The sequence below is a fragment of the Papio anubis genome, chromosome 19 (genome assembly GCF_008728515.1).
Source record: "Papio anubis isolate 15944 chromosome 19, Panubis1.0, whole genome shotgun sequence".
NCBI lineage: Eukaryota > Metazoa > Chordata > Mammalia > Primates > Cercopithecidae > Papio > Papio anubis.
This window is the reverse complement of record NC_044994.1, coordinates 28,739,171-28,754,051: the sequence shown is the minus strand read 5'-3', so window position 1 is coordinate 28,754,051 and position 14,881 is coordinate 28,739,171. Positions and strand designations below refer to the sequence as shown.

At 42.0% G+C, this 14,881-nt stretch overlaps 1 protein-coding gene across 13 annotated transcripts in view; it reads left to right on the top strand.

The window, feature by feature from the left end:
• TPGS2 (tubulin polyglutamylase complex subunit 2) overlaps positions 1-14,881 on the top strand; it is a 48,845-nt gene that overhangs the window by 23,773 nt on the left and 10,191 nt on the right. For 6 of the 13 annotated variants that reach the window (XM_021929884.2, XM_009192618.3, XM_009192619.4 and 3 more), the window contains 2 exons: positions 5,003-5,116; positions 6,712-6,872. In XM_021929884.2, the coding sequence (XP_021785576.1) occupies positions 5,003-5,116; positions 6,712-6,872 (275 nt within the window). Of the gene's footprint in view, positions 1-481; positions 677-5,002; positions 5,117-6,711; positions 6,873-8,266; positions 11,488-12,796; positions 12,955-14,881 lie in introns of those variants that run through there. The other 7 variants (XM_003914319.5, XM_003914320.5, XM_009192621.4 and 4 more) reach the window with 5 other exon arrangements.

Sequence of the window (14,881 nt, the reverse complement as noted above, 5' to 3'; positions counted from 1 at the left end):
AGCCCATGAGTTTGAGGCTGTAGCATGCTGTGATCACACCTGTGAATAGCCACCACACTCTAGCCTGGGCAAAATAGTGAGATCCCATCACTATTTTTAAAAAAATATACAACCAGAGAAATAAAACTGCTAGAGGACACAGATAAAAATCTAAAGAACAAGAATACTTAAGGAGATTTAAGACAACATAAAGACATTCTATGGATAAAAACAAAGATTATCAAACAATTGACCACATGAATTGAAGAAGAGTATATGTATTTTATTGAGACCTGAGTTAGCCTGAAAAATCACGTGCAAGAAATATCTTAAAGCATAGATGAATACATTTAAAAGAGGGGAATTATGAAGGAAAAGGTAGGAATTAAGTGAAGTGGAAAACAGATTTAGGACACTTTCCATTGGAATTATAGGTGCTCAAAAAACAGAGAATAGATGGAAAGGCAGTAAATACATACTAATTAAAAAAACCTCTCTGCAGATGGAAAGGGCTCACCTAGACCCAAGTTGAGCAGATGAGAAAACACAGACACCTATGCATATCCTGATATGGAGAAAATTACAAGCTTCTAGGCAAAAATAACAAATTACTTGTGAGGGAATAATAAGCAGACTGGCATTAACTCAGCAGATGAGGACACACAACCCCATGAATGAGAACCAGCACAGAGAACAGGTAACACATCAGCAGTGGTTACCAGAGGCTTGGGGTGGGGAGGCTGGACAGGGAAAGGGGAAATGTTGGTCAACAGGCACAGTTTCAGTGAGACAGGAGGAATAAGTTCTGGTGATCTATTGCACAGCATAATGACTATAGCTAATAATGTGTATTTCAAAATAGCTAAAAGAAAGGATTTTAAATGTTCTCACCACAAAGAAATGATAAATACTAGTGGTGGGTATGCTAATTAGCCCAATGTGATCTTTCCACAATGCATAGATGTCTTAAAATAGCATGTTGTTCTCCATCAATATATACAATTATTATTTGTCAATTAAAAATAAAACTTTTAAAAAAATTAATTAAAAAAAAAAAAAGAGGGCCAGGTGCGGTAGCTCACACCTGCAATCCCAGCACTTTGGGAGGCCAAGGTGGGCAAATCATGAGGTCAGGAGATCAAGACCATCCTGGCCAACATGGTAAAACCCCGATTCTACTAAAAATACAAAAATTAGCCAGGTGTGGTGGCGTGCACCTGTAATCCCAGCTACTCGGGAGGCATAGGTTGCAGTGAGCCAAGATCATGCCACCACACTCCAGCCCGGCAACAGAGCAAGACTCCATCTCAAAAAAAAAAAAAAAGCAAAAGAGATCCATTGGTACTACTAAGAGTGACGTCATTAGATACGGAGTACAAAACGATAGGCTTATATGCCCCCATGGAGGTAAAACCAAACTGAAATTTCAGGGAGGAACTGAAAAAAACAGTGACATTGTAGATTTGAAGAAAAAAAAAATTCAAATATTGACATTGGGTTTATAATATGGCAGAATCTCTTTTACCAGAGCAAGGCTTCTGCAGATAATACTCTGCACTCTGGAAGGAGTTTAAAAACATGTGTCTTAAAGGACTGGAGAGTAGTCAAAAGCAGGCAGAAGCTGAAGTGGTGTCTGCAGTTGGCAGAAAGGAGCCACATTGAGTTTTCTGTTCTTACAACTTTTCACCTAAGGGCAGACCTCAGTCAGCACCAGGCAGGGCTGCTAAAACTTGGTGGGAACATATCGCCTGGACTTTTTATTTCATCCAAGATGGAGTAACAGAACAGATTTATCTACCCACCTGTAGCAACAGTGACAAAGAACACAGACAAAATACATTAAACAGTGATTTTCAAGCACTGGCCATCAGGCAACAAAGGACAGTGAGCCCTGAGAGATGGGAAACAAGGTGAGCCCTACAATTTCCCTAAAGAGAGATTCCAGTCCACAGCATAAAGAGGGAGACCTGGATGGGCGCGGTGGCTCACACTTGTAATCCTAGCACTTTGGGAGGCCAAGGCGGGCGGATCACCAGGTCAGGAGATCAAGACCATCCTGGCCAACATGGTGAAACCCCATCTCTACAAAAAATACAAAAATTAGCTGGGCATGGTGGCATGTGCTTGCAATCCCAGCTACTCGGGAGGCTGAGGCAAGAGAATCGCTTGAACCAGGGAGTCGGAGGTTGCAGTGAGCTGAGATCATGCCACTGCACTCCAGCCTGGCGACAGAGCAAGATTCCCTCTCTAAATAAATAAATAAATAAAGAGACCCAGGCAGGACCCATAGCACTCCCTGAGTTAGAAGACAGAGCTGAGAGTCCAGACACCTAGAGTTCACAGGACTAAGTAACAGATAGGTGAATGCTGCATAAAGGGAAAATCCCAGAGATCTGCAATATTTGGAAAAGAATTGATAAACACATGTATGCAAAGAAACTGTCTAAGGCCAGAGGACAAAACCACTCATGATGATAGGAGGAATAATGCCCAGTACTCACACAGGACCAGGAATAGTGCCTGCTTCAGCCAGACAGGCTAAAACACCTCATGATTTGGACAGCATTAGATAGAGTACTCAAAAGAATGTTGCCGCAGCAATGGAAAATAATTAGCCCTAAGTAAATACTGCCCTAGTCCTGCCTGACAGATCTTAAGAGGGGTTTCTTGTTATCATTTGTGTTTCTTGATTACGCCTGTAATCCAGCGCTTTAGGAGGCCGAGGCCAGAGGATCACTAGAGCCCAGGAGTTTGAGATCAGCCGAGGCACCATAGTGAAACTCCATCTCTACAAAAAATTTAAAAATTACCCATGTGTGGTGGCCACGCCTGTGGTCCCCAGCTACTTGGGAGTGTGAGGCAGAAGGATTGCTTGAACCCAGGAGGTCAAGGCTAAGAAGGAAGAGGGCCTAAAGTATCTGTTTCCAAGTAACTTAACTGTGTCAGAGAACAAAGCTCAAGAATATTTACAGAAATATAAAAATATCCAACACTCAGCAATGCATATATAGTAATAGTTACTATAACTATATTCTCTGTGTCAAAAAAATAAGAACAGACATGGAAGATACATGTGTGTGTATGTATTTGTATGTGTATATGTAGAGAATATATATACCCCCAAATTATATGTATATAATGTTATATATTATATATGGAATATATATATATATCCATCCCAAATTTAACTTTTAGAGATGGAAACTTGTTTCTGATATGAAAAATGCAGTGGATTGGATTATTAGTGGCTAAGACATTGCAGAAGAAAAGACTAGAGAACTTCAACACATAATAGAAGCTATCTAAAGTTACACAGAAAAAAAAAGTATTTATAATGAAAAGAGTATCAGTGACCTGAGGCATAACACATGGTATAATGTATGTGTAATTGAAGTCTTTGAGAAGAGGGGTCAGGGGCTAGAAAATATTTGAAGAAATAATGGCTCAAAAGCTTACCAATTTCAGGGTAACTATAAATCAACATATCCAATAAGCTTCATAAGCAAGGAACAAGAAACGTAAATGGTAACAAGAAACACCATAATCAGATTTTTCAAGATCAAAGATAAAGAGAAAATCATAAATGCAGCCAAAAGGAAAAGACAAATTACATACAAAAGAACAAAGATAAGGATAACAGCATATTTCTCCTTAAAAGCAATTCAAGTGAGATCAAATACTCAAAGGAAAAAACAGGTTGGTCAGTGGTTCACGCCTGTAATCCCAGCACTTTAGGAGGCTGAGGCCAGAGGATCACTAGAGCCCAGGAGTTTGAGATCAGCCTAGGCACCATAGCGAAACTCTATCTCTACAAAAAATTTGAAAATTACCCGGGTGTGATGGCCACGCCTGTGGTCCCCAGCTACTTGGGAGTCTGAGGCAGGAGGATTGCTTGAACCCAGGAGGTCGAGGGTACAATGAACCATGTTCACATGCCACTGCACTCCAGCCCAGGTGACAGAGTGGAGACCCTGTCTCAAAAAAATAAAATAAAATAAAATAATCAACCCACAATTCTATACCCATTGAAAATATCTTTCAAAAACAAAGGACTTCCAGTCTGTCTCCCTGGATCTTAAAAAGGCCTTTTTGAAAAACAATCTGGCAACATCTATTCTGTTGCAGGGAATCTGTCCCATATAATGAAAGCACCAGAATATAAGGGCATGTACCAAGAAGATTATTGTAGTATTCACAACCACGTAATGGTAGGTAAATGCCTATCAATAGAGGAATGGTGGAATAAATGAGGGTACTTCACTCCCACAGACTATGAAATAGTCATTTAAAAAGAATGAATTAGAGTTATACCATATGACTTAGAGGGCTTTTCCATGACTGGCCGGGCGTGGTGGCTCTTGCCTGTAATCCCAGCACTTTGGGAGGCTGAGACGGGCAGATCACTTGGGGTCAGAAGTTCAAGACCAGTCTGGCCAACGTGCTGAAACCCCATCTCTACTAAAAAGACAAAAATTAGCCAGGCGTGGTGGCACACGCCGGTAGTCCCAGCTTCTCAGGAGGCTGAAGTGGGAGAATTGCTTCAACCCCGGAGGCGGAGGTTGCAGTGAGCCGAGATCACCCCATTGCACTCCAGCCTGGGCAACAAAGCGAGACTCCATCTCAGAAAAAAAGAAAGAAAGAAAGATTCAGATAATGTGTTTGCAATCCCACTTTTATAGAATAAACAATCTCAGGAAAGGAAATGAAGTCATGTCAGCATCAAGCCATTCAGATTGCTCTGTGGTCCCACTTCCAAGAAGTTAAGTTTGCTTTTCTCATGCCTCCTTTTCCCAGATTCCCTGACATTGTCTGTTGCTGATAGAGAAACCCAGACACAAGGCCTAGTCCATGAATGAGATCAGGGCTTTAATTCAAATACAGAATTTATTTGAAAATACTACTTAAGTATATGTCTGAGATAAGGCTTTTTCCTTCGGTTTTTTCCACCGGGCAAAGTTGGATATATAGATATGTGTTTGAGTTGAGTTTGTTTGAACATTACCATTAACTTCTGGGTTTGCAGCCAGTGATGATCAGCCAGAGAAGCCTCACTTTGACTCTCGCAGTGTGATATTTGAGCTGGATTCATGCAATGGCAGTGGGAAAGTTTGCCTTGTCTACAAAAGTGGGAAACCAGGTAAGAATCATTTACAAGTGTGGTCTTGTAGTTTGGCTAGGGTCTTGCCTGACCTTGCTTGTCAGCCATGGCTCAGGAGACACATACCTCCTTGGCCTCTTGAGATGCTTCCAGGTTCCTTGTGTGTCCCAAACCCAGAAACCCCTTTGGTTCTCTCTGAGTATCTCCCTCTGGGCTAATTACTAGACCTTTTATCCATCTTCGTTTGTGAGTTATTGCCAAATAGTTGATGGGATTAGGATAATATAGGAGTAAAAACTAAAAGAAATAGACATTTTGTTTATAGACTCCTATAGCAAGTTCATGCACTAGATAAGCATTCAGAAAACACATTATCTTTTCTTTTATACTTCTCTGTCTAGGCCAATTAATAGCAATAAAAACCTGAATTACTAGACCAAAGACCCCAGATGGGAATGCCCTCAAGCAGCAGCTGCCACCTAGCCCCCTAACAGCACTTCAGACCCTAGCCTAGAGACTGTGAAACTACAGAGCTGGACAATGGCAAGCCCTCTTCAGCTAGCTGTCTGGTAGGGGTGAGAGGATGCAGACACTAGGATTTACCTCTAGGGGAAGGAGAAATCATCCAGCTGGAGGAATTGTTGCAAAGTAGTCTTGGAGCTGCATCTTGAACTATGGGGTAGGAATTAGATACCAGGTCGGGAGGAGGATTTGGTGGAGTAAAAGAGACAAGGGAGCATCCAAGCAAAGGGACAAATGGGTAAAAGCCAAGACGTGGGAAAATACAACTGATCTGTGGGGAATGACACGTAATTCCAATTCAGTGGACCACATGGTTCATGTAGGGGATGAGGAGGAGATTAAGCCAGAAGGCCAATTGCTGTCTCTCAGGCACAGCTTTGAAAGCCAAGCAAAGGAGTTTGGATATAATGTGGAAGACAGTGGGGAGTCAATGAAAGTTGTTTTGTAAAATGGCAGGGATCATGACCACCAGCAGTTTTGACAAAGAAAGAGACTGGATGGATAACAGAGGGCACTTAGGGAGATGTTACAGCTATCTAGAGAGCAGAGGAAGTAGGATAGGCTTGAAGTAGTGAGAATGGAAAGTCAGAAACCGTGAGGCAGGACATCACACCACAGTATTGGCAAGACTCCAGGAGTGAACTGGGCTAGGCTCCTTCATGGTGGTTTTTTGTGGCACTTTTTGTTTTTCATGGCATTGATAGAGACCTCTTCCAAAAAACCCCAAGCCATTCAATGTTTTTCTCTGTCAGGAAAGCTGAGACCACAGTATTCCGCCCCCCTACCAGGGGAGGGGAGTGCTGATGACACACAGAAAAGGAGCAGCTGCCTAGATAGCCTGACTAGACTTCCAGATAGTCAGAGACCAGCAGATAGATCAATCTACCAATCTAGCAAAAATTTGTAAGAGTATCAAAGGAACTGGTAAAGTGGCCACTAGAGAAGGAGACTGGAGGGTTAGAAGTGGGGCAGAAGGGGAACTTTTACTTTACATTTTCCATTCTCTCTGTTGGGATTTATTTTTTTAGACCATGAATATAACCTTTTATAGTTAAAAAGAAAACACTGTTAAACTATTCCTTATCTTTTACTTCCTTTGTCTTCTAATTCAGCATTAGCAGAAGACACCGAGATCTGGTTCCTGGACAGAGCGTTATACTGGCATTTTCTCACAGACACCTTTACTGCCTATTACCGCCTGCTCATCACCCACCTGGGCCTGCCCCAGTGGCAGTATGCCTTCACCAGCTATGGCATTAGCCCGCAGGCCAAGGTAAGGGAGGAACACCTGCCATCGCAAACTATGGTATACAACAAAATCTACTGAGGAAATGGTTACGTTGCAGGTTCCCAACTTCCCCATCTGATTCAGGAGATCTAGGGTGGGGCCCAGGAACCTGCATTTTCAATAAGCAAGACAGGTCATTCCAATGGACAGCTTCACGTTATACTCATCTAGTTAAGTGGTTCCCAAACTTGACTGATCCTCAGAATTAACTCGGGAGTTTTATTTTTAATTAAATTCTATTGGATAGTTTATGTCCCATGGCTTGTTCTGGGTTGGCAGTACATGCACCCAGGAAGAGTGAAAAGTCAGACTCTCACTCCCCTGTTCTCCAAGTGTGCTTCCCTAGTGGCAGCTGCTATTACGAGTTTCCTGTATGCCCTTCCCAAGATACTCATTGCACATAAAGCATGCATGCACGCTTCTGATGTTCATTTTTTCTAAATCTCAAATGAGGTACTGTCCACGTGATTCTGCATCTTGTTCTTTTCACATAACTCTCCATCTTGGGGCTTATTCCCTTTCAGTGCATTTAGAGCACTTGTCCTCTTCAGTGGCTACAGGGTAGTCCATTGTGTGGGTGTGCCTCATTTATATTACAGATCTGGTCACCATTTCAGACACACAGATACCAGGTATACAACCTGGTTTGAAAACACCAAGTGTGGCTGTAAAAACTTTTGACTAGAGTGAGCTCATCTGGGCTCCTTCATGGTGGTTTCTTGCAGCTCTAAATTAGCAACAAATTAGGAACTCAGCTCCAGCTCACCTTACTATGTATGTATTCATCTAGTAGGCTTCATTTTCTTCAAACGTCACATAATTATAACATTTATCTGGTCAACACTGGGAGGCGGCTGTGATTTAAAAGGTAAATAAATGTGGATGCCCTTTGCCCTTGGCTGCCTGAGAAAACAGTAGGAAATAGAACACCAACAAGATATAACATCCCTCAGCAGAGGCCCACACTGGCCTCTGTCTCCTCCCTTTCCTGGGGAAATGATGCTGCCAGAATCCACCTGATGGGGAGTAGCTGGTTTGAGGATAGAACAATAGACGCTGTCCTCTAGTGCTTTTGGATCTAGCATCCCAGGCTCAGGACTCACTAAATCAGAAGAAAGTATGCTCAGATTCTTAGTTCTCACACTGCATTTATCTTAAAGGTCATGAGAACTCATAAAGCAATGTGTGTATCTTACCAGAGGTTGATGGGATCTGTTATCACTTCCACTTAAAGGAAGAGCAAATAGATTTTTAGGCAGTTTTTCAAGAAAATGTACCTCTACCTCCTGTTCCCAGCTCTCCTGCATCCCCCAAAAAGAGCATACAGAATGGCATTTCTCCTTTGAATTGTGACCTTCTCTTCCAATTCTGCCTTACAGCAATGGTTCAGCATGTATAAACCTATCACCTACAACACAAACCTGCTCACAGAAGAGACCGACTCCTTTGTGAATAAGCTAGATCCCAGCAAAGTGTTTAGGAGCAAGAACAAGATCGTAATCCCAAAAAAGAAAGGGCCTGTGCAGCCTGCAGGTGGCCAGAAAGGGCCCTCAGGACCCTCCGGTCCCTCCACTTCCTCTACTTCTAAATCCTCCTCTGGCTCTGGAAACCCCATCCGGAAGTGAGCACCCCTCCCTGCAGCTCTCTACCAGCTCCAGAATGGTGGCTGCCATGCACAGATGGCCCTAGGGGTGACCTCCAGTTTTGCGTGTGAACCATAGGCCTTTTTCCAGCTGAATGACCAAAATTGTAAGCCTTTTAGTCCCACTGACATTAGCCAGGCTCCTAGTGAGGCCTCCACAGCACATTGTGCTGTCCCCTGCCTCTGGAAGCAATGGGGAATTTGGGATCTTGTTTAAGTGCCCAAATAAGTCTAATGAGTATTCTCCTCTTCTTCAGCACTCAACCCTCAATCCCTTAGCACTGATTAGAGAAGTCCCCCAAAGAAACCACTGGTTTTGACCCATGAAGCATTAGAACTGCGTCATTCATTCAGGAGCCACTAATCACATATGACTAATCACATATGACTATTTAAATTTAAATTAAATTATATGAAAAATTCATTTCTTCAGTTGCATTAGCCACATTTCTAGAATTCATGTGGCTGGTAGAATCTGTATTAGCACAGAGATAGGGAACATTTCCATCACCACAGAAAGTTCTGTTGGACAGCACTGCATTAATATTTTCATACTGCTCTTCCTCAGATCTATTAATTTTTGTTGTTAAATAATGTTGATGTCTTCATTTGATGGGTCATAATGTTCCATGAAACCTCTCAAATACACAGTTGTATGTTCTCTGTATCCCTTACCACGAATATCTTGCTCTGCTCATTTCTTTTGTAGCTTCCTATAAAGTTTGTCTTCCTCATCAGTTTGCAGTGAAGTTTCTTGCTTCTAGTTTTGTGTTATGTTGTTTATACATGTTCCACAATTATCTTCCTTCTTAACTTTTTTAAAAAGGTGTACTTGTGCTGTGCTCTATTCTTACCATTTAAAAACAAAAAATTCCCAAACATTGCTTTGCGCAACTCTTCATAAAGAAAAAGTTTTAATGGTGCCTGTCACTGTTAACAGAAGCTTTCCACGTGCTCTGCCTGACTCTCCACAGCTCTGAGTTGTCCGGCGTCACTTTGCCTGGTCCCTGGCCATCCTTAGGACAAGCAGTCTCCTGCTTAGAACAGGGTGGGCTTCCAAGAGTTCTTTTGGAAGCAAGTTGCCTGTAATTCAGAAATCACTTTCCCATTGACATATGGGGGGTACTAGACCTCTAGCCTATATATGCTTAATATTTGACACAAGATAAATCTGACATACCTACTACATTTAGTGAAATTTTTACAAAGAAGGTTGCTCATATTTTCAATTAGGAATGCCTATTTATTTCCTCCCTCTACAGTCCTGGCTGTGGGCAGAAGCAAGGCCTTCACCCTACTTCCCAACAGGGAAAGTGGGGAGTCACCCATCTAGCCCCAAGTTCTTGGGGTGGCTGCAGTTTTTGTACTGAAGTCCCAGAGGTTAGAGAATTAGGAGTTTTGAGGAATGAGGTGCAGGGGCCTGTACCATCTGCACACTTCAGTCCCAGCTGGCTCACTTGCTCTTTCCTGACTTCTCTCTACCCCAGTGATTGGCCAGGCTTCCTTCCTTTGCACTGTCTATCTGCTAATCAACCCAGGGTTTCCCTCTTCCAAACCCACTGGGGAACTAAGAGCAGTCCGCAGGATTCTCCACATGCACTTTTGCTCTGAAACATGTTTATTTTGATTGGTGACAATAATGATAGATATTCATGAGAAAGAGCCTTCGATATCTCCTCCACCTACCACTTTCCATAGCCCCTGAGGAAAACCAAGGTGAAAAGTTAGGCTTCAAGGATCAGGGCAAGCTCTAACTGGCTGCTTCCCCATTCTTGTAATAGTTCAGAGTCTTGAAATATTAGTACTTGAAAGTCTTTGGGAGCATAAACTGAGCGTCGTATTAACAGCTTATTCATTTGCTTTAAAATAGCGAGACTTCTTACCTTTGCAATCCCAAAACTAACCACTTATAATTCAGTGTGGTCATTTTAAACGTACGTGTGTGTGTGTATGTTTTAACCATAACATGATTGTCACATATTCTCTAGGAGACATTTTGGCCCTTTTAATTATTTAGGTTATTATACTTCAAGGATTTATAAATGTGCAACAATTCATAGAGTGGCAGAAAAGGATATAGAGAGACCACGTTGTCGAGGACAATAGCTGGAGTTTAGTCTTCCAGAAGTATTTTTCTTGCCAGAGCTGATCAAAGGAAGAGCCACCAGCACCGGATAAGAGATTCTAGCATTTGGCTGCTTCTCCAAGACAAGCGAGGTTAGAAGGGAGTTGAGAAGTTATGTCATCTTCCACTGCAGCAGATACCCTTTTTTTTTAGTACTTGAGGATCCCCTGAATCACAGAATTTCTAAATCAGTCCTGGATTCCACAAGTGAAGCAGCGGAGGAACCAGGAGGTCAGCGGTGCCCCTCAAATCCGTGGCAATCAAGAGGGAGTTCTCAAAAGGCTATCAAAGGAAGGGGGTTATGATAAGGAAAGGCTCAAGACCTGCCTCAGAAGGATTGAGCAGGGCAAAGCAGAACTGACTCCATGATATGCAGGATCCAGTACAAAATGAACATGTGGGGCTTTTGTGCATACAGCAGGAAAACATTGCCTTTACAGGTACTAAAATGTAATGTTTTTCCTTTCTTCCATAGTGTCTTTCTCAACTTGTTATGGCGGTGTTTTTTATTTGCTACTTAATGCTGTTCTAACTAAAAACTTAAATGTTAAATTCCTATCATGCATTTTACTATTCATCTTTATATTATGCAATTCCAGTTTTAAATGAAAATATGAGCATTTATTTAACTCATGCAGAATCACCAAAATTACACAATTTGCATTTTATAGCTTATGTTTACATACTGTATGCATATGTATTTCATTCTTACCACAACAGTAGAAACACTGTACAAAACTAACTCAACTGTTACTGTTTCACTTCTTGGTATTTTCAGCATAAGTGGTTGACTAACACAGGAATGTACATGAGTAAAAAAGGATATGATAGGGCTCCTTGGTCATTCGTGTTTCTTAGAATGCCACTGCCTTCTTTCTGTGTTTGAAGCCAGTCTGGTTCAGATGGGAAGTGCAGCCTTTTGGGGCTCTCAGCATCCCCCACTTACTCAGCTGTAGATATAAGATGCTTACTTTGTACACACTTTGAATCTCTTTGAGCTCTGACACATCATGGGTCCAGTGGAGTTCTCTGCTCACAGGGGATCACAAAGGCTACATGTGAATGGGGCAGTAAGGAACACTGGATATGTGTTGCACATGTCTCCTCTGCTCATGCATATATTCTGTTGTCCCATCAGACTTCACTTACAGAACACAGGTTCAAAGATAAAATAGGGCTAGAAGAGCACTAAACTAAGTGTGAGGCCCTTCTGAGTATGGGCCCTGTGTGACTGCACAGGTCGCCCACCCATGAAGCTGGCCCTGGTAAAGGAGGAAGGGAGCACTTCTGGCAAAAGACCCAACAACAGGAGGTTGAGTGGGTTAAATTGGGAAAAAAATACCCAAGAAATTTATGTTTTCAAACTAAAGCTATTAAAATGGAAATGGGCTGTATTATAAATCAACTGCCCAGGAAAAAGACAGTATGCTGCAGTCACAAAATGAGAATAAATGGCAGAATGCCTCATGATGCATCGATGTAGTTAAGATTGTACATAAAGTGCTACATCATCATGCTGCTGGCAGGGAAGTAACCAAGCCAAAGATAGGAATGAAAAGGGGCAGCCTGCACCTGATAATCCACAGAATCTAGCCCTTAAAGCTGACATGCACCAGTGCCACTAGAATCATGTGTAGAAAGTAAGATACCCAGATTCCCCTCCAGACCTACTAGATCAAAATTGCCAGGAAAGGGTCCAGCCATCAAGATTTTTAATCAACTGAAGTGGTGACAGTGATGCTCACCAAGTCTGAAATTTGTTACTTAATGGGTCTGGGTGGTTTTGCTTTTACTGCATGAAGAATAATTCAAAATCTGTCTTTATTCCAGTAAAGCATATATAATGACTAGAATAGAAGGACCAAGGGACCTTTATAGTTTCTGCATAAATGCACGTATTTTTCTAAACCTTTTATTGTGGAGAGTTTTTAATGTTTACAAAGATAGAAGAGCATAATGAATCCCCCTGTATCCATCATCCAGTTTCATCAATTATCAACTCATGACCAGGCATGCCATAGGTAGACCCATATTTACTCCTTCAGTTTTGTTTAAATAATTCTGTTCAATTTATCTATTGGTTTTTATACAACACCGCTTTATGTTTTAGCAATTGCTCCATAAGTTTTTTCTCTCCAGTAGCCACTCCCAGAGTCCCTGGTAGCTGTATTTGTCCAGTAAAGTCTGGCTCCTTCATTACAGTTGATCGGACACCAGGTGGGTTTCCAATCCAAGTTGACTGTGCTCTTACCCTTGGGATCTTGAGATGAATTTGCCTATTTCTTTTCTTTCTTTCTTTTTTTTTTTTTTTTTTTTTTTTTCTGGAAACAGGGTCTCACTCTGTTGCCCAGGCTGGAGTGCAGTGGTGCAATCATGGCTCACTGCAACCTTGACTTCCTGGGCTCAAGCAATCCTCCTACCTCAGTTTCTCAAGTACCTGGGACCAGAGGCATACACCACCTGATTAATTTTTTATTATCATTTGTAGAGATGCCGTCTCCCTATGTTGCCCAGACTTGTCTCAAATTCCTGGGCTCAAGCAGTCCTCCCACCTCAGCTTCCCAAAATGCTGGGATTAGAGGCATGAGCCACCACACCAAGCCAGATTTCCTTCTTTGACTTAAGCAACCAGACTGGATTCTGTTTTTCCAGCCATACATTATCTTGTTAATACATATGACCTCCATTATGGAGTTAACTGTGACCATTAAAAGAGCTAATATATAGTTGAGAATTCAGAAAGGTTAGCTCCTCTTTTGCCCCTTCTTTTATAATGTTATCCCAACCTTTGTTTCCAGCCATTGACTTTCTATATTACCTATCTGGCCCTGCTCTCCTGAACCACTCACTCTCTCCAAAACTCCAGCTTGGTCTCTTTCTGTGCCTTTACACCTAGAGTTTCCTCCCAAGGTCCAGCTGCAGTCCACCTCCACCTCAGAGGCCTCTGGGAATCCCTAGCCCACAAGGAGAACCCTCCTTGAGGTGAAGTGCTTCATGCCAGTACCACTCAATTAACTTTTGGTCACCTTGCCTATGTCCTCTGTGTCTTCAGTGTTGAGATGGTATATTAATCCATTCTCACATTGCTATAAAGAACTGCCTAAAGCTGGGTAATTTATAAAGAAGAGAGGTTTAATTGACTTGAAGTCCTGCAGGCTGTACAAGAAGCACAGCTGGGGAGGCCTCAGGAAACTTAAAATCATGGCAGAAGGCGAAGAGGAAGCAGGCACGTCTTACATGGCTGGAGGAGGAGGAAGAGAGTGAACGGGGAGGTGCCACACACTATTAAGCACCCAGATCTCATGAGAACTCACTATCATAAGAATGACAAGGCGGAAATCACCGCCATGATTCAATCACCTCCCACCAGGCCCCTCCTCCAACACTGGGGATTACAATTTGACATGAGATTTGGGCAGGGACACAAATCCAGACCATATCAGATAGGGACTTTATGTTACTCTAGAAAATCCATTGCTACTTAGTATGGAACCCCGTGAACCATTAATAAACCTAAAATCAGTTAATACATAATCTTGTGCTAAATCAAGAACTGCTTCATACTTCAGGATAGACCAGTAGGAACAGACAACAAGCAAAATTGAGAAAAAAAAAAAGTAAAAATGCTGTTAATTTAAATGTTTATGCAAATTATAAAAAGACAGTCACTACTTTAAAGGCAGGATACCTTAGTTCAGCCCACAGACCATCCCTGTCATAAAACTGTGCCATAATAAAAGATGTTAGCAATGTTCCAATGTCTTGGCATCCAAACATTGTCTCCCAGACTGCCTCTTGCCACTCACTAGCTGTGGCTCAAAACTCTTATCTGACAGTGTACCTTTGTGGTTCTGAAAATGGGATCTTTGTAATCTCACATCCTTATGTTCCCTATAGCTCTTAGCACCCAGGCCTTGTCCAATACCATCCTTGATAAATGTAGTGAGCATTATGAAAGAAACCATCCATCTTGATGATTTCAGTATCCAACCAACTACATAGTCTCACATGGATAAAATATTTTGTGAACAGAATTCCCAGGTGACAAGGGTGAAATGCAGTAGTGAAGACCAGCCACAGTGTGACATGGTGAAAACACATACCACCACCACAATAACTGAAATGCTGCTTTTTAAAGCATTATTGTAAGGTGGATTTAGCTGTTAAAGATGTGCGTTCTGCCACGGCATGTATTATAATCACAGGGTTATACTCACAGGTCTGATG